Raw genomic sequence first — 23,283 nt, forward strand, 5'->3', positions numbered from 1 at the left:
CATTATAAATGAAATCTGTTATTATTATTATTATTATTATTATTTGGGGGGGGGGTCCACGCATGGGATCCAAGCCGCTGGTGTCACTATTGTCATGGCAAACTCTTGAGCAGTGTTTGTGCCAAGTTTGGAGCGAATGCAGTCGCTGTCCATAGTTCTGAAGTAACTGTAGCTGCTGTCCATGGTCCTGAAGTAACTGTAGCTGCTGTCCATGGTCCTGAAGTAACTGTAGCTGCTGTCCATGGTCCTGAAGTAACTGTAGCTGCTGTCCATGGTCCTGAAGTAACTGTAGCTGCTGTCCATGGTTCTGAAGTAACTCTCGGTGCCTGTGGGTGGCCCCTGCTGTGGCTCTACTCATGGCAGACCCCTGAACAGTATTTGGTGTGGATAGGAGCAGCGGTAGGCGTCACAAGTCTGGAAGTTACATTTGTGAGGACCGTGATCCGTCCGGTCGACCCATCCTCTAGGAAATTTTAATATAGGATGAATGTAATTGTACACACAAAAACACACACACACATACACACACACACACACACACACACATTGGCATGTGCACTTGATCAGATGCACATGCTTGAATACAGTTACGCTCACGTGCGTACGCGCTCTCTTGCACGCACGCACGCACGCACGCACGCACGCACGCACGCACGCACGCACGCACGCACGCACGCACGCACACACACACACACACACACACACACACACACACACACACACACACACACACACACACACACACACACACACACACACACACACACACACACACACACCAAGAAACCAATAATTCTGTTCTTTTCCTGTCAACCTCTCTTATCTCACTGTCTCTTCATTATATTCTCTCCATTGCCCCCCCTCCCCCCTCCTCTCTCTCTCATTCTGTTGCTGTCGTCAGGCAGAAACCTTATATCTCCATATTTCAACTTTTTATGTTTGTTTTTTCAAAATGTTAAGCCCAACATCCTCATACGTACAGTGTCACAAAAGTAGCTCAGTGAGCTTGTAAATCTTTCACATAATTTTAAACTTGACATGACAGTAAAGGTCCTTACACACCGGGGCGATTTTTTTCATGCGAATAATATGTTTCTTTTTTAAACCTTATAAAGTCAATGCAAGCTTACACGGAGCGAAAAAGCGAAGCGAAAAAGCGTCTTTTAATTATTCGGAACGAGTCCGAATTTTGCGTATATTCGCATATTCGCCGGTGTGTAACCACCTTAAGAGTTGTCTATGGGTTTTATAAATAGTGAACCAATGTTAAGTATTAACACGAGCTTGTGCCTAAATAATAACTACTGTACATTGGATCCAGTTAGAATACAGGTTGTTCTATATTCAGCACTTCGCTCCAGGTCTCGCTTCGTATGTCATAGAACCGGGGTTACGCTAGTAACCTATAGTTTCCCCCCCCACCCCCCATTTCCTGAAAAGCAACGGCTTTGGACATATGAGGTTTCCGACCGACTGCGACACGATTTCCATCCTATTCCCATTGGTTATATGCGTGTGTCAAAGAAGACATGTTCTCCTCTCTTCACTCCTTTCATCTCACCACACACACACACACACACGTTTGAATTACTATACTAGTGAGGACGCCGTCATTTTTGCCACCGTCAATTGAATGAATGCCATTTTTCATACATTTAACCGTAAGCCTAAAGCCAAAAAATAACAAGTTGTAAGCTTGTAGATCGGCTATTTTTCGGTACATGACACTGGCACGCAACTGAGAATAAATCAGGTTTAACTCTTAATTCTAACCACTAAACCTAACCTTAATGTCTAATCTAACCCCAACGTGAATCGTTTTCTGTTTGTAAACCTAAATCTAAAAAAATAATAATAATGATTTATAATTATTTTTTTGTTCTTGTGAGGAACAAGAAAACGGTCCCATAATGTCTATTATTATTGTTTTTACTATACTTGTGGGTACATTTGGTCCTCACAACTATATTAATACAAGTGTGTGCATGCACACCCACCCACCCACCCACCCACACACACACCCCCACACACCCCCACACGCCTCAGAGATCAGTCAGACAGGAAACAGAAATAAACGCCACGCCGCCTCCTTTTAAACCTCAAAGCAACTCCTTCATCATCACCCTCGTCATCCTCACCTTCGTCATCAGCCTATTGATAATCAAGCACTATTGAAGTCTTTAATGCTCTAATAGAAATGTACACGCACGTGTGTGTGTGTGTGTGTGTGTGTGTGTGTGTGTGTGTGTGTGTGTGTGTGTGTGTGTGTGTGTGTGTGTGTGTGTGTGTGTGTGTGTGTGTGTGTGTGTGTGTGTGTGTCACTCTGCCACACATCCACCTGTCTCATTGTGTCACACAGTCTCTGATGAGACGAGATGGCTCTTTTACAGGAGAGAGAGAGAGAGAGAGAGAGAGAGAGAGAGAGAGAGAGAGAGAGAGAGAGAGAGAGAGAGAGAGAGAGAGAGAGAGAGAGAGAGAGAGACAGGGAGAGAGACAGGGAGATATATGGGGGAGGAGAGTGTTGAACAAGGCCCTAGCTCTAAGAAACAGAACTCTAAATGAAAAGCACTTTACGGTACACTCAAAAAACATCATGAAATGTAAAGCTCAAAGCCCACTCTCCCTCAGCACCACGTCGTTTAGTGTTTGGTACAACCAGAGGACTTCGTCCCCATCACACACACACACAAGGCTAAAGGTGTATTTACACTATACGTGTAGAGCCTTTATCCAACACTCTTTACAATGCTCAGCGTCTTGCTGAAGGACACATGTAGGAGAAAAACCTTCCAATTCCTAAGCGGTCACTTGATTGTATTAGATGTATTTATTTAACAACATTTTCAAAACATGGAAATACATACATTGGAAATACTCAAGTAAAGTACAAAAAGTGTTGCATCCACACATCAAATGGCGGGGTCCCTGGTGTAATGCATATCAAACTGGGGGTCCTTGAAATTACGCCCCCACCCCTCCTTGGGGTCCACAGATCACCTGTTGAGAACCAGTAGTGATGTATTGTATTAAATTGGTTATAAATGTTCAATCACATCGTTTAAGAGCCAAAGTGTGAACCTGCATTTTGAGTTGTTGTGTGTAAAGAAACCTCTGTTCTCCAGTTTCTAACTTTTTGTGTTTTTTTTTTTCATTAATTAACGTGCTACCTGATCATACGACAGTGTCACACAATAGCAGCAAAAGGACTTCTGTACTCTATGTATTTTTTTTTAAGTTTTTCAGGAAAAATGTAAAACTGATCCAAAACAAAACGATATGATATTTCTTAATCATTTCACCCAAAATGTTTATAACAAATTATGACTATTTAAATAGAAATAACACTGTCTGTCAGTTATGTAACATAAGAGATTTAAATAGGTTTAAATAGGATTAAATCTGACTTAGGCCAATCTTTTTTTTTTAATGGCCTAAATCAGTAAATAATTTGGCCTAAATCACAAAACCATGTGACTTAGGCTAAAAAAAGGCCTATTTTGGCCTAAGTCACACTAGGGAGTTAGGCCATTATACTAAAAGGGGAGTGAACAGCATGATCCTTTTCAATTAGGAGTTGGGCGATTTTACCAGAGGTGGCCAGTGTCATGAGGAGCTGACTTATAGGCAAAAATATCATTTTCCTCAAAAAATGACTTAGGCCATTAGTTTAGCAAGGTGACGATATGAGGTTTCCACCCCAACAGAGACAGAATTAGCTGTAATTGAGTTTAACCCATTGAGACTTGAAGCCGGTTCTACATGTCTCCTAAATCTCAACAGTTTTCTGAAAAACGTATGTTTCTATATCAGTGGTGCTCAATCTTTTTCATGTCCAGGACCCCCAAAATTATATGTATTTGGCCGCGGACCCCCTTCAAAATATTTTGTTCCAGGGACCCCCCCAGAAGCAAAGATTTGAGTTAAAAATGTTCGCTTTAAAAACATATATATTCAAAGATTTGCACACATTTTCACGATTTTTCAAAAATAGCAGATCTACAAGCTCGTAGCGCGGCACTCGGTGCCGCGCTATGAGCTTGTAGATCTGCTATTTTTGAATAGCCCAAAGTGTGTTTAGCTCAAATCTAAAAATGACACAGTTCCAGGTCTTAATGGGTTAACTTTTGCCGGGTGCATCACAGTGTGAAATGTGTTTATCTGGGTTTTAGCAAATTGTGTCTAAACTACCTGAACAGTGTTTAAGGGTTGTTGTTTTTTTGCATAAAAAAAGTGATTGATTTGACAAAATGTGTTTAGCATTTGGTTCAGAGGATTGGGGGGGCTTTAGTGTTTTAGCAATTATGAAAAACTGTGCACAAAGCACACATTGGTAGAGGTTTGCAGTGGTGGAAAAAGAGCTAAATTGTTTTGCTTAAGCAAAAGTATCAATACTACAATGCAGAAATATAAGTACATGTCTGGTATTCAGAATTTATTGAGTAAAAGTACAAAAGTATTGGCATCAAGAGGTACTTAAAAGTACATAAAGTAAAAGCACTCATTATGCAGAAATCTTCCATTTCAACATGTATACAATCATTTGAAAATAGCAGATAGCTGGAACACAATATTTTGAGATGGGGGCTAAATACGTGTACTTTTGGGTGGTCCTTGACATGAAAAAAGTGTGAGAACCACTGATTTTATAGTGACACATGTTTTATCTGAAAACTATGAAAATGTGGACATTTGTAGAATCCACGGAAGCAAAGATTTGAGTTAAAAATGTATATATATATCCCATTAAGACTTGAGGCGATTCTTAAAAATCTAAAAAATCCTAACAGTTTTTTGAAAAAAAAAAAAAAAAAAAATGTTTTAAGATTTTTCAAAAATAGCAGATCTACAAGCTCATAGCGCGGCACTCGGTGCCGCGCTATGAGCTTGTATATCTGCTATTTTTGAATAGCCAAATAAATCTAAAGTGACACAGATGCGTTACAGGTCTTAATGGGATATATATATATATATATATATTCAAAGATTTGCACATATTTTCATGATTTTTCTTGTCCTAAAATAGCAGATCTACAGGCTCATAGCGTGGCAGATCTGCTACTTGTGATGCTTTTACATGACGCTGATCAAGTAGCAGGGGCGTTAATTCAGGAAAAAAAAACAGATAGGAGATAAGAGGTTTGTGTACGTGGTTTCCAGCTGACAGTGAGGATATCAAAGAGGTGAAGAGCAGAGAGAGATCAGAGGAGAGAGAGAGACAAGGCCAGAAGATGAGCAGAGACACCATGAGGAGAATGACACACACACACACACACACACACACACACACACACACACACACACACACACACACACACACGTCAGTAGTCAAACGCTGCCTTCAGGCTGCTGTCAACCAAACTCCATCTCTACATACACTCTCACGCGTGCACGCACACGCGCACACACACACACACACACACACACACACACACACACACACACACACACACACACACACACACACACACACACACACACACACACACACACACACACACACACAGCTGTCGATCTAGTACACATCAATCACAGTCCCGCAGGTACGGCTCTCCCGTTTAATAACCGTCTGTCTGTCTGTCTGTCTGTCTGTCTGTCTGTCTGTCTGTCTGTCTTTATGTGTGTCTGTCTGTCTGGCTGTCTCTCTGTCTGTCTGTCTGTCTGTCTTTTTTCTAAAAAAAAAAAAGTTCACATTGCACTTATATTTGATACACCTCCGGTTCCGGTAGCACCACCGGAAACGGAATTATCCGGGTTCCGGTTTTTCTGATCGTATCCGCTTTCTGTCTAGCACGAAACCTAAAAAGTTGATTATCTCGGTTGTTGTTTTTCTCCTCGCTGATCACTGTTTAGCGTTCACCGCTGTAGCTTCAAGATGGCGGATCGCAAAGCGAAGCAGTCTTCACTGCTCGTCTCACACAGATCCCCTGTGAGTTTAGAACCAAATGAACGCGTACTTTTAACGGATATAGCGAGGTCTGTGGCGACATGAAAAAAACAAAAAAACAACAATAAAACGCTGGCACTGGTGAGAACATTATGAGATTAAACGCTGGCATGGAATGTGTTAATGGAAGCCATAATAAAAAATAAAAAAAATAAGAAAAACCATGTCACTGGTAGGGGTGCATTTCTCCTTTCCGACATGTCGCCTTTCCGACGTTGACTAACCCTATACCTAACCCTAACCCTAACCTTAACCGCACGCGGAAGCCACTAGTCGGAGTGGTGACATGTCGGAATGGAAGGAGCACCCCCACTGGTAGATGGGTTTCTGAAGTGTACACAGACAAAGATATGGTATACCATTTTATCATGAGCATTAGTGAGGACCTTATTATATGAAGATAGGCTGAACATGGGTCCTTTATAAGTGTTAGACACCTATAGATCACTGGATCTCTCTCTTCTCTCCTCTGGTTAAAGTTTTCCGTGTCAGACTACAGTGTAACAGATCTGTCTTCCTCTCCTCTAGTTAAAGTTTTCCATGTCAGATACAGTGTAACAGATCTGTCTTCCTCTCCTCTAGTTAATGTTGTATCCATGTCAGATACAGTGTAACAGATCTGTCTTCCTCTCCTCTAGTTAATGTTGTATCCATGTCAGATACAGTGTAACAGATCTGTCTCCCTCTCCTCTAGTTAAAGTTTTCCATGTCAGATACAGTGTAACATATCTGACTCCCTCTCCTCTAGTTAAAGTTTTCCATGTCAGATACAGTGTAACAGATCTGTCTCCCTCTCCTCTAGTTAAAGTTTTCCATGTCAGATACAGTGTAACAGATCTGACTTCCTCGGTCGGAGGAGATCAGATTACAGAACTCCTCGCTCGGCGGTCTCGTCTTCGTCTGGGGGGATATTTACATGTGATGCTCCAACACAGCCCTGACCTACTTAACTCACTGTATGATGACTGATGCCTGCAGACACACACACACACACACACACACTCACACTCACACACACACACACACACACACACACACACACACACACACACACACACACAGGGTTTTAACCCAGAAACCTTCCTTATAACCTCAAACATCCGTTTGTGACACGTTGTGAGCTTGTGGATGTGCTATTCGTTGATGAATAGATACATACATTAATGTATAAATAATAATTTGGCAGAGCCCAAATTAAGTTGGTATTAAACTGAATTCCAAAGCTCTTTTAGACTTGCCTTCCCTTCCACCTAGTTCTGTGTTTCACCTCTCTGTGTTTAACTGTGTTTAAAGGGATAGTTCACCCCAAAAAACTTTTTTTCTATGGATTAGTCACCCCATGGAGCCTTGAATTCATGGATATTTTTTCCGCGTTTTTTTCCAGCATATCTAAGCCAATAATTTGATGACCGGCAGCGGTTCCGGTAGGAGACACAAAGAGTCTCCTTTGTGTCTATCTATCCATCCATATCCATCCATCCATGTATTTATTCCTCTATTCATGTTGTTGCTTTAATAAGCTACTTGTAGTTTTGTTAAGCTCCTTTGAGTACATAGACCGTTGCTCCATAAGTTTGATCAATGATGATGAATTTTGCTTTTTGCTTTTTTTTTTCCCCAAAAAAACGATTTCTCTCAGAAACTGTAAACAAAAATCTGATATTTTCTGAAATACGTCTCAAGTGATGTTGAGAGAGAGAGAGAGAGAGAGAGAGAGAGAGAGAGAGAGAGAGAGAGAGAGAGAGAGAGAGAGAGAGAGGGAAGGATTGAGCTAAAACGATCGTAAACCCCTGGTCTAGTTCATGTTATCCAGCAGCTACTTGAAAACAACTTGTTTTTCGAGCCCGCATATGCTGCATATGTGAGTCAATCTGCTTCCACTCAAGTAGCTGCTTGACGAGCTTCTGTAGTGTCTTGGAAAGGTAAGAATCAGGCGGAGCGGCCATTGAAGCTCCTCTCCCTCATTAGGCAGAGAGTCTATGAGAAAAGGCTCTTCTCATGGAACAACAGATGGTCGCCACATCAATGAACCGCTGAGGGATTGGATGGAGGAACCGTGGTGTTGAGACGGCTGCATGCGGTCACGTCAGGTAACTAGGTAACTGTTCGATTAACCGCAACGTCAACGCAGTTCTGTGATTGACGGTTCTCGTTTGTGCCTGCAACTATGCCTGCCAGGGAGCCAATCAGACACAGGTAAGGCGGGTCTATCCTATAACCTTGGTGGGATTCATAATCACGCTCCGCGGCCAAATACATATCAATTCGGGAGTCCTTCACTTGAAAAAGTTTGAGAACCACTGCCTTTAGGATATTCTAGTAATCTTTCCAACCCTGGTTTTACTAATCATGTCAAAACGAGTTGAGAAGCAGAGATGAAGCTAAAAGACAAGTCATTTTATGTTTGGTTGCGCTCAGGTGTTGTGCTCTGAAAATAGCAGATCTACAAGCTCACAACGCGTCGCGCTGCGACGCGTTGTGAGCTTGTAGATCGGCTATGTTCAGCATGCAACCAAGTGTAAAATCAGGCATTACGACGCCATCAAGGCACCGCCAGAATACATTTTAGTCGACTAAATCAACTGTAGATTTAGACGACTATAACCTTATGATATTTAGTCGACGAAACTAGACAAAAACTAAAACATTTCAGATGACTAAAATATGACTAAAACTAAATGGAATTTTATTAAAATGAGTATGACTAAAACTTGCTCTCAAAATCAACACTGGTGTGGTGTGGTGTGGTGTGGTATGGTACGGTACGGTACGGTACGGTACGGTACCTTGTGTGGTATGACCACGGCGGAGCCTCCACTCACTCCCACGATGGGCAGGCCTGTCTGGGTGGACAGGAAGTCCAGGATCTGAGCCACTTCAGCTGCCTGGAGGAGAGACAACAAGCAAGATGAACGTCTCATTAAAAACCACAAACCCCTCAAAAAAAAAAAAAGTCAGATAGTGAATGAATAATGTATTAGTCCACTGGTTCCCAACGTCGGGTCCAAGGTTCTAAATGGACCCTTACAGCAGGGTTTCATGTCATGTCAAGGACCCCCAAATTGATATGTATTTTACCGCGGTGAAAATGTTTTGTGCCAGGGACCCTTGAATACATACATAAATACATACAGTACACCCAACAATGGAAACAAGTACCCAGGACTTTTTTTTTGTGTTATCCTTTCAGCCGTAACCACTTAAACCCATTAACCGGAGTCCCTCTGGGCTGAATACTAGTGTCTTTTCTGTTGTGTCTTTTTGCGGGGTAAGCTTTCGCAGAAAATAACCGATCGACAAGCTCACAATGCGACACAATGCAACGAACGCGTAGCGTTGTGAGCTTGTCGATCTGCTATTTGGTGGTTTGGGGTTAAAGTGGTTAATGTCCTATGGCATTGGTTCTCAAAGTGGGGGCCGGGGACCCCCAGGGGTCCTTGAGGCGGTACCAGGGGGTCCCCAGCAAAAGTAGTAAATATAGCATCACAATCATTTTAACAACTGTATCCATTTATATGTTGGCTGTTCAAAAATAGCAGATCTACAAGCTCATAGCGCGACACTTGTGCCGCGCTATGAGCTTGTAGATCTGCTATTTTTGAATTTTTGTGAAAAATATTGAAAATGTTTGGGAAATTTTGAATAATTTAGATATTTTTTAACAGAAATCTTCTCTTCTGGGGGGTCCCTGGCACAAAACCTTTTAGATGGGGGTCCGCGGCCAAATACATATCAATTCGGGGGTCCTTGACATGAAAAGGTTTGAGAACCACTATCCTACTGTCAGTGTTGCCAGATTCTGTGAGAGAAACAAGCAACCAGGCCTAGGAAAACCAGCCCAAAAGAAGCCACTATGGGCCACATGTGCACATTAAAATATACATCAGCTATTTGAAAATAGCAGATCTACAAGCTCACAATGCGTCGCATAGATCGGCTATTTTCAAATAAAATCTTGCGGGGAAATTATAATATGCAGATCTGGCAACCCTGCCTACTGTACCTCCGTGCTGTTTACATTTCTGTATAAAAAAAGCATTCAATCAATCAATCGATCAATCAATGTATGTATGGATCGGCTGACCTGTGCTCCGCTGCCCGTGCCCACGTCGTCCTCAAACACCACCCCGTGCAGCCTCTCCTGGGACATGGTGTCACACAGCCTGGTCAGCAGGTCCCGCGGGTTGGTGTCGTTCACCAGCACCGTCACCGGGTTCACCTGCACCACCATGCACCACCACCAGGGGGAAGAGAACTAAAGTCAATTTACTTAAATACTGTCCTTAAGTACACTTTTTTAGGCAAAACAAAATAAGTAATGTAAAAACATCCATGTTGCCATAATACAGGTACATAGCAACATCTAAATAGACACAGATGCTTTCCCGGATGTAAAGGTACTAACAGGGCACAGGCTTACTCGGAAACGATACAAAACCCTTTATATGCCAGAGTACCCACCCATTGTAACCATCTCTCTGTCTGTTTGTGTCCCTTTTGTGCCCATATATGGATATCTCTCTCCGTCCGTCCGTCTGTCTGTGTCCTTCAGATGCCCTGAATATGGATATCTGTATATCTGTCTGTCCTTGTCCCTTTTATGGACAGATTTGGAGATCCCTGATGTTATCAGTACATGCCCTCATATGGGCATGCCCTCATATGGGCATGCACTCCTTGTACAGTGGCAAACATCTGTAGAGAATGTCTGAGTGCAAAGTGACTGTGTGGAAAGTGGAATGACTAAAAGTAATCAAATGGAAGCTGTGGGGAATTCGACAGGTGTGTGGAATTTGGCAAATCAAGCTTAGGCTGGGGTTGTCATGGCAACCGATTGGCTCATTTGGGCCACAGCCAGTCTGTTCTGGTGGTTCTGGACAACCGCCTATCCGAATTTGAAGTCGGACGGTCGAGCGGTTCTGGAGATACGTGGATTACAGACAGACCTGCATACAGATATTCGGTGCATCTATAGAAAGATAACAACCTAATAAGACCTAGAAAGCCTATACTTTGTTAGACCCTTGAATCCGGGAAAGCATGTTATGTTGTATATAGCAACATTATTTATTTATTTATTAACTCTCTCACTGACAGACTTATTTCTGGCCGCGTTTGCCCACTGCCAGCGATTGTTCGATTTTCTTACCTTTTTCAAGTAGTCACAAAATATTTATCTCCATTATGATCGATCCTCTGATGGGTGCTAATCACTGAGGGTTGTACTGTGTGGTTTCACAAATGTCAACGAGGTCATCGCGACCTCTTTGACATTAATTGTCTGCCTTTGAAAATAGCATGTCTGGGCCAAAAATACATAGTAAAAAAAAAAGTGCTCAGGAGCCGAGATACAGCCTTTTTCAGTAATAAGTTAAACAAGAAGTGAATGGAGCAGCAAATCTTCAAATGATGATATCTTGGGTTCAGAACATTTTTTTCCCCAAAAAATGAAAACGGTTAGGATTTAACAGGTATGTTTGCCAGACCCAGGGGGTCGGGCCTAGGCTTTGTACCTGTTTTCTCCATACATGGGCATGCCCCCTTTGCCCTTAGGCCCCAGCCATAAAAGTCTGTCCCCCTTTCGTCCATACATGGGCATAGACACAGGCTGACACGTCATGTGAAGTCCGGCTTAGCCGTGACGTAGTGATCTTATGAAGTACTTATTCTGGGTCTGGCAGAACCAGGTCTCCTGGTTCCCTTGTTAAAATGGGCCTCAGGGCTAAATGGGTTAAAGTAAACAAACACTCAGAGAGAACTTCTTCCACCAAACTCACCGTCACCGGCAGGTCGGCGAAGTTCTCGGCGCTCAGGCGACCCTTGACCTCGCTCTGGTAGCCGGCGCCGCTGAACACCACCGCCACGTTGATGGACGGCTGCACCAGCAGGGGGCGGGACCACAGCGGGGGCGGAGCCAACAGGAGGAGGAGGAGGAGAACGGGGAGGAAGAGGAGGAGATGGTGGGTGGAGGCCCTGGGCCCTGCTGGCGAGGTGGGAGGAGGAGGAGGATGACCCCTGGGAACGGCCATGCTGGCACCCTACTGCCTGGAGAGAGAGAGAGAGAGAGAGAGAGAGAGAGAGAGAGGGGAGAGAGGGAGAGGGAGAGGGAGAGGGAGAGGGAGAGGGAGAGAGAGAGAGAGAGAGAGAGAGAGAGAGAGAGAGAGAGAGAGAGAGAGAGAGAGAGAGAGAGAGAGAGAGAGAGAGAGAGGGAGAGGGAGAGGGAGAGGGAGAGAGAGAGAGAGAGAGAGAGAGAGAGAGAGAGAGAGAGAGAGAGGAGAGGGAGAGAGAGAGAGAGAGAGAGAGAGAGAGCACAATTTACAATTCAGGTATTTACCAGAGCACGGTTAATTATCTAAAAAATACTACAGAATGCAGAGAGACAGACAGGCAGACAGACCGACAGACCGACAGACCGACAGACAGACAGACAGACAGACAGATAGACAGACAGACAGACATAGAGAGAGTGTATGTGTATGAGAAATGCCGGATCCGGTCTAGAGCTCGCCTACTAAATGTATGAACATAGATGCCAATATATGGCAAATATATGCTGAATATATGCTGCAGTATACAGTATGCCATATTCAGGTTCATATATGTAGATTTATAGGAAACACATGTGTCATATAAAGCTCATATATCCATATATATGTTAAACATATATGTGGGATATATATACAAAATATTTTTGTTCATACATTTTCTCGATCTCCCTGAAATGATTTTTTCCATGGGGTGGGATGTCTGGGTGAGGTGGAGTCTGAAGAGCTGAGTCTTCAGATTACGGCCGTAAATTGGGGGTGAGTCTGCAGTTCTGACTGCAATGGGGAGTTTATTCCACAGTTTGGGAGCCAGGAGGGAGAAGAGTCTGGGACGTGTGGAGCGTGTTGTAGTGTTGATTTTGACAACACATTTTGATTTAGTTTTAGTCATAGTCTTTTGAATAAAATTCCATTTAGTTTTAGTCATATTTTAGTCATCTGAAATGTTTTACCGTTAGTCTAGTTTTAGTCGACTAAATATCATAAGATTTTAGTTGATTTAGTCGACTAAATGGATTCTGGCGGTGCCTTGATGGCGTCGTAATGGCTGATTTTACACTTGGTTGCATACTGTAAATAGCAGATCTACAAGCTCACAACGCGTCGCAGCGCGACGCGTTGTGAGCTTGTAGATCGGCTATTTTCAGAGCGCAACACCCGAGCACAACCAAGCATAAAACAACTTGTCTTTTAGTTCTACTGGATCTCTTCTCCACTAGTCCCTCACTAACATTTTCGTCTAGTTTTTATTTGTTGACGAAATTCTCAATGTATTTGACTTAGTTTTAGTCATCATAGCTTAGTTTTTATTTAGTTTTTATTTAGTTTTTGTTTAGTTTTTATTTAGTTTTCGTCAGTGAAAAAAGGTAAAAGAAAAGGTAGTCAGCGAACATTTTTTGTCATAGTTTTGGTCGACTGAAATCAACACTGGCGTGTTGCCCTGTGTGTTTTAGGGAAGGTTCAGACAGCTTCACTGTGTTAGCTGATCCGAGTGAGCGGGAGAGGTTGTATCCAAGGGGCCAGCCTGACATATTTACAATGAGGCCGATAGAGAAGAGAGACAGTTCATATGAATGGCCTGTAGGTGGCCTGCAGGTGTCAGAAAGAATATTCTCTCATTGTAAGCGGACAGGTTGTTGACGAACTTTAGACTAGATTTTTTTACCTTAATAAAAATTGTCATAAATACTATATGCTTCCAGTCCCTAGTTTAAAGTCTCCTTTCAATCGTCATGATATGCGTTTTGCTAAATTATGGTCCCATTTATTCTAAAATTGACGATAGAGTAGGCTATGCTCCAGGAGGGGCGGGATGATTTGATTGACAACCTACGCAACCAATAGCATTCATTCCCCGCCCCCGCTCTTGATTGACAAGCTACCCAACCAATAGCATTCTTTGGGGATTGTTTTCCGGTTCCCTGGTCACATGTCTGGTTGACCCGCCCCCGCTTTGGTCACATGTCTGGTCTCAAGCAATAGCGTTTGAGTTCCGACGTGCCCAATGGTATATATTAAAAATGGTGGATTGCACATTCCTGAACAATCGGCTTCATTTACAGTCTGTAGAAACCAATGGTGTGACGCTGTCCATTTCTTTTTACAGTCTATGGTTGTATCAGGGGTTTGATCGGGCCTTGAACATATCGGGGTGCCATGCAAAACATACACGTACAAGCTTGCAACGCGCTGTGAGCTTGTACATTACATTACATTACATTACATTACAGTCATTTAGCAGACGCTTTTATCCAAAGCGACTTACAATAAGTGCATTCAACATAGGTAGGGAACGAAACTACTAATCACCAGAGGTCTTAAGTGCATTTCCTGTAAAAACATGCAACCAAGAGTATACCTAGCGCTAAGGTAAAAGTGCAATATATCAGCTGTACATCTGCTATTTTTCTAAAACGACACGGAAGGAATGGTTTTACTTTAGGGAACATTTGAAATAGCAAACAGCAACAGAATACAACTACTCAGGCTTAAAACTAAGCTGTTGGTGGACGTTTGGATCCATGTAGCAACAGAGGAAGCACGCCTGGCCTTTTAGCCAATCACAAAACAAATCCAAACACGAATCCTCACCACATTCTTTGAGACACACTGTGACTAACGTTTTCAAATGATTGTAGTGTAGTGAAAGTACAATATGTGTCTCTGAGGTGTAGTGGAGCAGAAGTAAAAGTACTACAAATTAGAAATACTCCAGTAAGGTATACAAAAAAGGCCTCAAAACTGTACTGAAGTGCAGTACTTGAGTAAATGGACTACACCAGTGGTTTTCAACCCTTTTCATATCAAGGTCCATTATTTATTCGGCATTTGCGCCACGGAACCACCGTTTGATGAGATTTAACCTCTCAGACCCAAAACCTTAGAATATTTTGTTATTGTTGGATAAGATTTTGTCAAAATAACAGGACCCTTACGGGTCCATTTGGTTTCATTTTACGCTCTCAAGAGTTAGATTATTCTAAACATCTGCATTACTTAATTTACAAGAAGTCTAAACAATCGGAGAATGGAGAAGGAGGCTCTCAAGAGTTAAGAACTATAAGGGTCCATTTGGTTACCAACTCTCCATCGTTTAGCCCGGGGACCACCTGGAGACTCCTCAAGGACCCCTGGTGGTCCCCGGACCACTGGACATGACGTACGTGCAGGCAGAAGAATATTTGGCCACAATTATTTCATTCCATTATTGAGACCATGTTTTATTGAAACCGTCGTAAGCGAGAACAAAACAGTGCTGAAATGATACACACTGCTTTCTGCATGTGCACAGGAATACTATAATAACAAATGACTGGTGAGCAGAATTAGGTCAGGTCCCATTGCTTATTATTAAAGTATAAAAAAAAAAATCAAATCACAAAAGATATTGGATGCATCTAAAAATAGAGCAACCCGCCCAACTCCTGTCATTACAAAGCCCTGCGATGCCAAGACATCACCGCATAAAAGACTCAAAATATGTTTTCTAAATCTTGCCAAAAGAAAATAAATAAGAGTTTTACACACACACACGCACACGCGCACACACACACACACACACACACACACACACACACACACACACACACACACACACACACACACACACACACACACACACACACACACACACACACACACACACACACACACACACACACACACACACACACATATATATATAATAAATGCTCAAAACACAATGCACTGTGAGCCCATTTGTTATTTTAACATTTTGACCAGTCCAAAACAGATGTTTTTAACCACTTAAACCAGTGGTCCTCAAACTTTTTCATGTCAAGGACCCCCAGAATGATCTAGTATTTGGCCGTAGACCCCCCATCTCAAAATATTTTGTTCCAGTCCCCCCCCCCCCCCCCCCCCAGAATCAAAGATTTGAGTAACAAATGTTCGCTTTAAAATATCTATATTATACACATTCTCACCTTGAGGTTCCCTCCAATCGCTGGAGCCACACAGCTGTGCTGACAGAAGATACAGTCTACATATGGGGAGGCTGGAAGTACATTACAAGTGCGTACTGCAATGTGCTTTATGCATTTGATGTAGACACCCAGAGATGGGGCAAGCCTGCAATCTCTGGGACCGTTCCAGAGGAGAGGTACCACCACTCAGCCTGTGTCCTGGGGAAGGTCATGTATGTCCATGGAGGATAAACCAAGCTGACTAGATACACTAATGACATCTACACGTTGGACACCACCAGGATGGTCTGGTCTTTCATTAACACCAGAGGAACTCCACCAACTCCTTCAAGTGGTCACTCTGCCACCATCATCGGGACAAAGATGTTTGTATTTGGGGGCGTATGGAACGAGGACAGCATCATCAGAGTGTTTGACACAGAGACCGGCTGCTGGCTGAACACACCTTCGACACAGTTTCCTCTAGAAAGACGCAGTCGTCATTCACATTCAGCCTTTGCCTACAATGGAGAGCTGTACGTATTTGGTGGCTACAACGGGCACTGGTTCATCAATGATCAGTGGAAATATAATCCAGAGACCTTCTCGTGGAAGGAGATTGAGCCCAAGGGGAAAGGCCCATATCCAAGTATAGTTAAAATATATTCGAGATACAATCGTATGTGCTGTTGCATGGTGGGAGATCGTGTCATCCTCTTTGGAGGAGGATTGGAAACACCTGATGACCTGTATATCTTAGACTTGAGTCCTAGTCTGAAGACTTTATGCAAGCTAGTGGTTATTAAGGACGGTCTGGAGCGGTCAGAACTGCCACACAACATCAGATGGGAACTGGCAGCCGTGAATACCGACAGAACAAGAAATAAAAGTATATAATAGTGCTCTTCTGTAGTGTAACCTGTAATATGAAAGCTGCTTGTTTGGTACGTGCACCGAATGAGCACCTTTGATTGCTTGTTTGACATCAATAACCAGTGGTGGACAAAAAAATCAACCCCAGTACTTGAGTCAAAATATAGATACTACTACTGGTCCTACTCCACAAGAAGGCACTCTAACGCAACTTAAAAATGATCCCTCGACTTTGCTAGAAGGAATGGACGTATGTGACGTCATCCCAAAAAACAATCACTTCAGTCCATTCCTATATTAGGATTTGTAGAAATACACTCCTAGCTCGGATTATTTTCTTTAATGGTGAAAACCAGCCATTTTCAACATGCGATCGCTCCAACATGGCCGATCGTGGTAGAAATGTTTTTGCTCCAGTGGATGGACGAGACCCCCCCCCCACCCCATCCGCGTGCACGTCGTGGCTTCTGCGGCTCTCCAAAGATCGTCAAAACACGGTAAAAAAACGCTGGCACCCCACAGCTGAAACGGGTGGATAGTACCTGGCACTCGGTGTTAAAAGCCATACAATTCCAGTAACTTTTTTTTTTTTGTTATCCCTTGTTTATCCTCAATTCAGTCATAATGCCAAGTATTTCCACCTCACACACTTTGTGTCTGTTGTGATTGCTCACCGCACCAGGAGGTTGTATAGTAGCCTCGCGTTGCCTGACTATATCACTGCGTGGATATGAGTCTGGTGCAGGGACGTGCACAGATAGGCTCTAGGTGGTGCTAGAGCACCTGCCCTTTGCCCTCTTGACCAGAAGTGCCCTTTTGAAAAAAGGGGGGGAAAATGTTTTTTTTTTTTCAGTTTACAGCAGGGGTCTTCAACAGGGGGGCCGGGACCCCTAGGGGGTCCTCAGAGTTACTAGAGGGGGTACGCCAAATCTTTATGTGATATGATTTTTCTTTTTACCATAACCACTCGAAACCTAGCATCCCTTTTCTGAGGAGAACTTTAGCCAAAAATAGCAGATCTACAAGCTCACAACGCCTCGCGCTGCGAGGCGTTGTGAGCTTGTAGATCGGCTATTTTTGGCAAAGAGGTATAGGTGTAGAGGGAATAAAGAGCAGACCAAGTAAACAAAAAAAAGTAGGCCTATAATTTACTTGAGCACCTGCCCCTCAAAATGTCTGTGCACGCCACTGTGAGGAAGGTTTTTTTTTCCAAGGGGCGGGGTCAAAAGAACGGCTCTGGACGCACCGTGACGCAAAAACGCGCCGCAGAAGCCCCAAATAGGCCCCGCCCATCGCATTTCCCAACCCGGAAGAAGGGGTGATTTCGGCCCATATGCGCTGGGTTAGCAACTCAATGCAAGTGGATGGGAGGGTATATCCGGTGCCCTCTCTATTATTTTCTCTAACTCTATATGCTCTGGACGCAGTTGGTTAGACCTACAACCTACCAATTACACATGTCTCCCACATTTGAATACTGGGCCCTGATTGGTCACTGCATGCTACAATAGAAGCCATTGTTCTTGCATTGGTCTCTCTCTCTCTCTCTCTCTCTCTCTCTCTCTTTCTCTCTCTCTCCATACTAGCCCTACATGTAGAATCTTGAGTCATTTGGACGTCACACTGTGTGTGTGTGTGTGTGTGTGTGTGTGTGTGTGTGTGTGTGTGTGTGTGTGCGTGTGCGTGTGCGTGTGCGTGTGCGTGTGCGTGTGTGTGTGTGTGTGTGTGTGTGTAAAAGCATGTAATCCTCCATAATCCTACACCCAGTGTCATGGGTGTAATCACCTCTTCATCTCTGCACACCCCATGTGTCTCACACACACACACACACACACACACACACACACACACACACACACACACACACACACACACACACACACACACACACACACACACACACACACACACACACACACACACACACACACACACACACACAATCCTACATGTAGGGCTAGTATGCAAAAGGTCACACAGAGAGAGAGAGAGAGTACTCATACTGATACATTTACTAATACAACTAAATGTATTAAAATACTGCAATGTAGAAACCCTCCGTTACAAGTAAAAGTCTGGTAATCACAATGCACAGTACTTGAGTAAAAGTACAAACGCATCAAAATAAACAGAATGTCCCGTTTCACAAGTTATCTTGTTTAAAATGTGTTAGAAATATTTTGAAAAAAGCAGATCTACAAGCTCACAATGTGTCGCATCGCGACGCATTGTGAGCTTGTAGATCGGCTATTTTCAAACGTCCAAAATGTATGTAGGGCTGAGGTAGTCACTGTATGTTTTGTAATCAAAATATTCAAAGTAACTAGTAGTAACTAAAGTTTTCAAATGATTAAAGTGGAGTAAAAGTACAATATTTTTCCTCTGAGATGTAGTGGAGTAGAAGTAAAAGTACTGAAAATTGAAAAAAAACTCCACTAAAGTAAAAAATACCTCAAAATTTTACTTATACTTGAGTATTTGAACTTAATTACTTTATGCCACTGATTTCATCTAACTTCCGGTGCTAATTTGCCGGCCATGAGCGTAATCAGGGCGATTTGGCCGAGAGTCAAGCACGTGCGTCCCTTCCTTCTTTTTTTTTTTTTACTATAATTTTTATCCCGCGATTTTGTAACCCTTATTTTTTCACTCGGTGCCAATTTCTAAGTGATCCTGGGCGCTACACTCCCCTCACCAGCCTAGGGAGGTCAGGGCCGAGCTCATGCCTCCTTCAACGCATGAGAGCCAACTGACCTTCTTGTCACCTGACAGGGGGGAGTTTCCCTGGTTGGACGTAGTGCGTGGAAGGAACACGTTATTCCAACCAGTTCCCTTCCCCTCCATCAGGCGCCCCGGCTGGCATGGGGAGGCGGTATAGTGACCAGGATTACTGCATGTTTTTGTGAGGGTATTAACTACCCTAGGAGACACGGGGAGAACATGCAAACTCCACACAGAGTAGGCCCTTTCGCCAACCCCACCTAGCGTCCCTTCCTTCTTCAAAAAGTTCCTTGATGACGTAATGCGTTGAGCGCTTGCAAATCTTCTAATTTGCTATATGTTCACCTATAATGGCATGCCCACAATAGGGAAGCCAGGTTGAAAATGCAGATTTACATGAACTTGTAAATTTGCTATTTTTGAATAGCCCAAATAAATCTAAAAATTACACATAAGTGTTCCCGGTCTTAATGGGTTAATGTGATGTGAAAAGCAAGCTAATTAACCCACTGCTTTGGGTCAACGGCTACACCTGCATAGAATCTTTGATAAGGGCGGCAGGCGGCCTCTTTTTGCACGCACACACGCACACGCACGCACACACACACACACACACACACACACACACACACACACACACACACACACACACACACACACACACACACACACACACACACACACACACACACACACACACACACACACACACACACACACACACACACACACACACACACACACACACACACACACACACACACACACACACACACACACACACACACACACACACACACACACAGGTTGATCCAGTGATCAGAGACGGTGTGATAATTGAAGGCTCTTTTCTCCGTTGGATTCAAAGCCTGATGGTTCAAAGCCAGGCTGGGATGAATGCTGGAATATATCTCTGTCTCATCTCTCTCCTTCCCTTTGTTCCTGCCGTATCAATCATTTCTTTATACAATTAGGGTCAGTGGTGGAAAAAGTACTCTTTGTTTTTTACTTAAGTAAAAGTATCAATACTGCAATGTAAAATATACTCTGTTACGTGAAGTAAAAGTAAAAGTACTCAATTCAAAATAATAATATTGCAAAAGTATAGTTATCAAAATGTACTTAAAGAACCAAAAGTAGAAAGTACTCATTGTGCAGAACGTCCCATTTCACAAGTTTTCAAATGTATAAAATGTATACAAATATTTTGAAAATAGTAGATCTACAAGAAAATATTGAAAAAGGCAGATGTTACTACTTACTTTGTAGATTTTGATTATCAATACATACATACGTACATTTTGGCCATTTGAACCGATCTACAAGCTCACAATGCGTTGCGATGTGACGCATAAAAACTTACGGACAGAAGGACGGACGGGCGACATAAAAAATGATGATTAATGTGTTGTCCTGAAGAGGTCTGTTGACACGTGATAACAGCTTACAGTAGATTATAGATCAGTATTGAACAATAATATCATCTCCTATAGCATGAGGTCAGGAGCTCTTTGCCCTTTGTCTTTGACTGATGTATTATCCATGTCCGCACATATCAGCAACGTTACATATTAAAGGTCACAATGATATTTCTGCATCTGCTCACATGCATGTTAAAGTGTTCTATACTGGATGTGCTGTTGTTTATTTAGTGGTTTTCCGATGCTTTGTCAATGTAGACAATATTAATATGTCTGTTAAACATCAAGCTGTGTCTGACTCTTTAAGCAGTGCCTTAAGACAGTGGTTCTCAAAGTGGGGTCCGGGGACCCCCAGGGGTACTTGAGGGGGTTCCAGGGGGTACCCAGCTAAATGTGTAAATATAGCAATATAGCATTAATTGACCTTTTATACTTTGGCTATTCAAAAATAGCAGATCTACAAGCTCATAGCGCGGCACTCGGTGCCGCGCTATGAGCTTGTAGATCTGCTATTTTTTAAACATCTTGAAAATTTGTCCAAATCTTTGAATACATATTTTTTAAAGCGAACATTTGTAACTCAAATCTTTGCTTCTTGGGGTCCCTGGAACAGAATATTTTGAGATGGGGGTCCGCGGCCAAATACATATCATTTTGGGGGTCCTTGACATGAAAAAGTTTGAGAACCACTGCCTTAACAGATGTTTATGAATAGATTGAGTGCAACAAGTTGGTGATAAATATTTCTAAGACAAAGGCCATTGTGCTTGGCTCTATAGACACATGTTGGGCAAGAATCCTCAGATAAAACAGTCAATTAGCACCACACAAATTGAACAAGTGAACACAATACAACGTCTGGGAGTAACTATTGATAGCTCTTTATCTTGGTCTCTAAACATATAAACAATATTGTCATCAAAATGGGAAGAGGAATCGGTATGACTAGGAAGTGTTCTGCTTTCATCTTTCATCAGTGATTCATTCTTTGGTTCTGTCCAGTGTTGATTTTGTCGACTAAAACTATGACGAAAACAAAATAAAAACAAAGCTACGATGACTAAAACTAAATATAGTGACAATTTCATCAACAAATAAAAAGTAGACTAAAATGTTAGTGAGGGTCTAGTGGAGAAGAGATCCAGTAGAACTAAAAGACAAGTCAGTTTGGTTGCGCTCGGTTGTTGCACTCTAAAAATAGCAGATCTACAAGCTCACAACGCGCTGCGTTGCACTGTGACGCGTTGTGAACTTGTAGATCTGCTATTGCAACCAAGTGCAAAATCATCCATTATGACGCCCATCAAGGCACCGCCAAAATATATTATAGTCGACTAAATCAACTATAGATTTAGTCGACAATAATCTGATGATATTTATTCAACTAAAACTAGACAAAAACCATAACATTTCAGATGACTAAAATATGACTAAAACACTGGTTCTGTCTAATTTATAATACTGCCCTGTAATCTGGTCGTCAGCTACACAATCAGACTTGAAACAGTTACAGGCTGCTCAGAATAAAGCGGCTCGTCTGGCACTATAGGAAGTTCATACAGGACAAGTATTAGCTATACGCACGAACATCTGATATTGGCTAATAGTGGAAAATAATTATGGGTGAGTCTCTTAATGCTACTGCAGAACATGTTTAGCACCAATAAGCCGTCTAGCTTGGCTCACCAGTTACAAATGACTTCTGAACATGGGAGAGAGAGAGAGAGATTCCCTTTTACTTTGGATTGAAAAGATTACAGTAATATTTACTCCCACGCTGTGCTCCTAAATCATTTTTTCCAGGTCACACACACATATCTATTTTTAGGTCTAAATGTGAGTGAAATACTCACACACATTATTTTACCTTGGATGGAGAAGATTAACTGTCAATCCAGCAATTGACTGTCAGTCAGTGAGTCAGTCAGTGAGTCAGTGAGTCAGTGAGTCAGTCAGTTAATCAGTGAGTCAGTGAGTGAGTCAGGCAGATGTATTGTATGTAAATAAATAATTAGACATATTTCATTCCACAGGGGAACTTCACCCAGCTGAGTGCTGCCCCACAGAGGAGTGCGGGTGGAGCAGTTAGGGGTTAAGTGTGTTAAGTGTGTATGCTCCAGATTAGCAGCAATATAACAGAGTGGGATTACAATAGGATCAAATGCAAACACGGGGCAAGCGTAGACCACCCCCCCATCTCACACACACACACACACACACACACACACACACACACACACACACACACACACACACACACACACACACACACACACACACACACACACACACACACACACACACACACACACACACACACACACACACAGTAACCATAACAATATCAATATAAC

General features: G+C 42.7%; 1 protein-coding gene across 1 annotated transcript in view; it reads right to left on the reverse strand.

The window, feature by feature from the left end:
* LOC311060261 (glutamate receptor ionotropic, NMDA 2C-like) overlaps positions 1-11,973 on the reverse strand; it is a gene marked incomplete at both ends in the record, with an annotated part of 113,937 nt that extends 101,964 nt beyond the window's left edge. The window contains 3 exons of the mRNA XM_084078397.1: positions 8,731-8,829; positions 10,029-10,163; positions 11,722-11,973. Of these exons, the coding sequence (XP_083934523.1) occupies positions 8,731-8,829; positions 10,029-10,163; positions 11,722-11,973 (486 nt within the window). The remainder of the gene's footprint in view (positions 1-8,730; positions 8,830-10,028; positions 10,164-11,721) is intronic.
* Between the last annotated feature and the right edge of the window lie 11,310 nt (positions 11,974-23,283).

Source organism: Gymnoscopelus microlampas (assembly GCF_963454915.1).
Source record: "Gymnoscopelus microlampas genome assembly, chromosome: 14".
NCBI classification, from domain to species: Eukaryota; Metazoa; Chordata; class Actinopteri; order Myctophiformes; family Myctophidae; genus Gymnoscopelus; species Gymnoscopelus microlampas.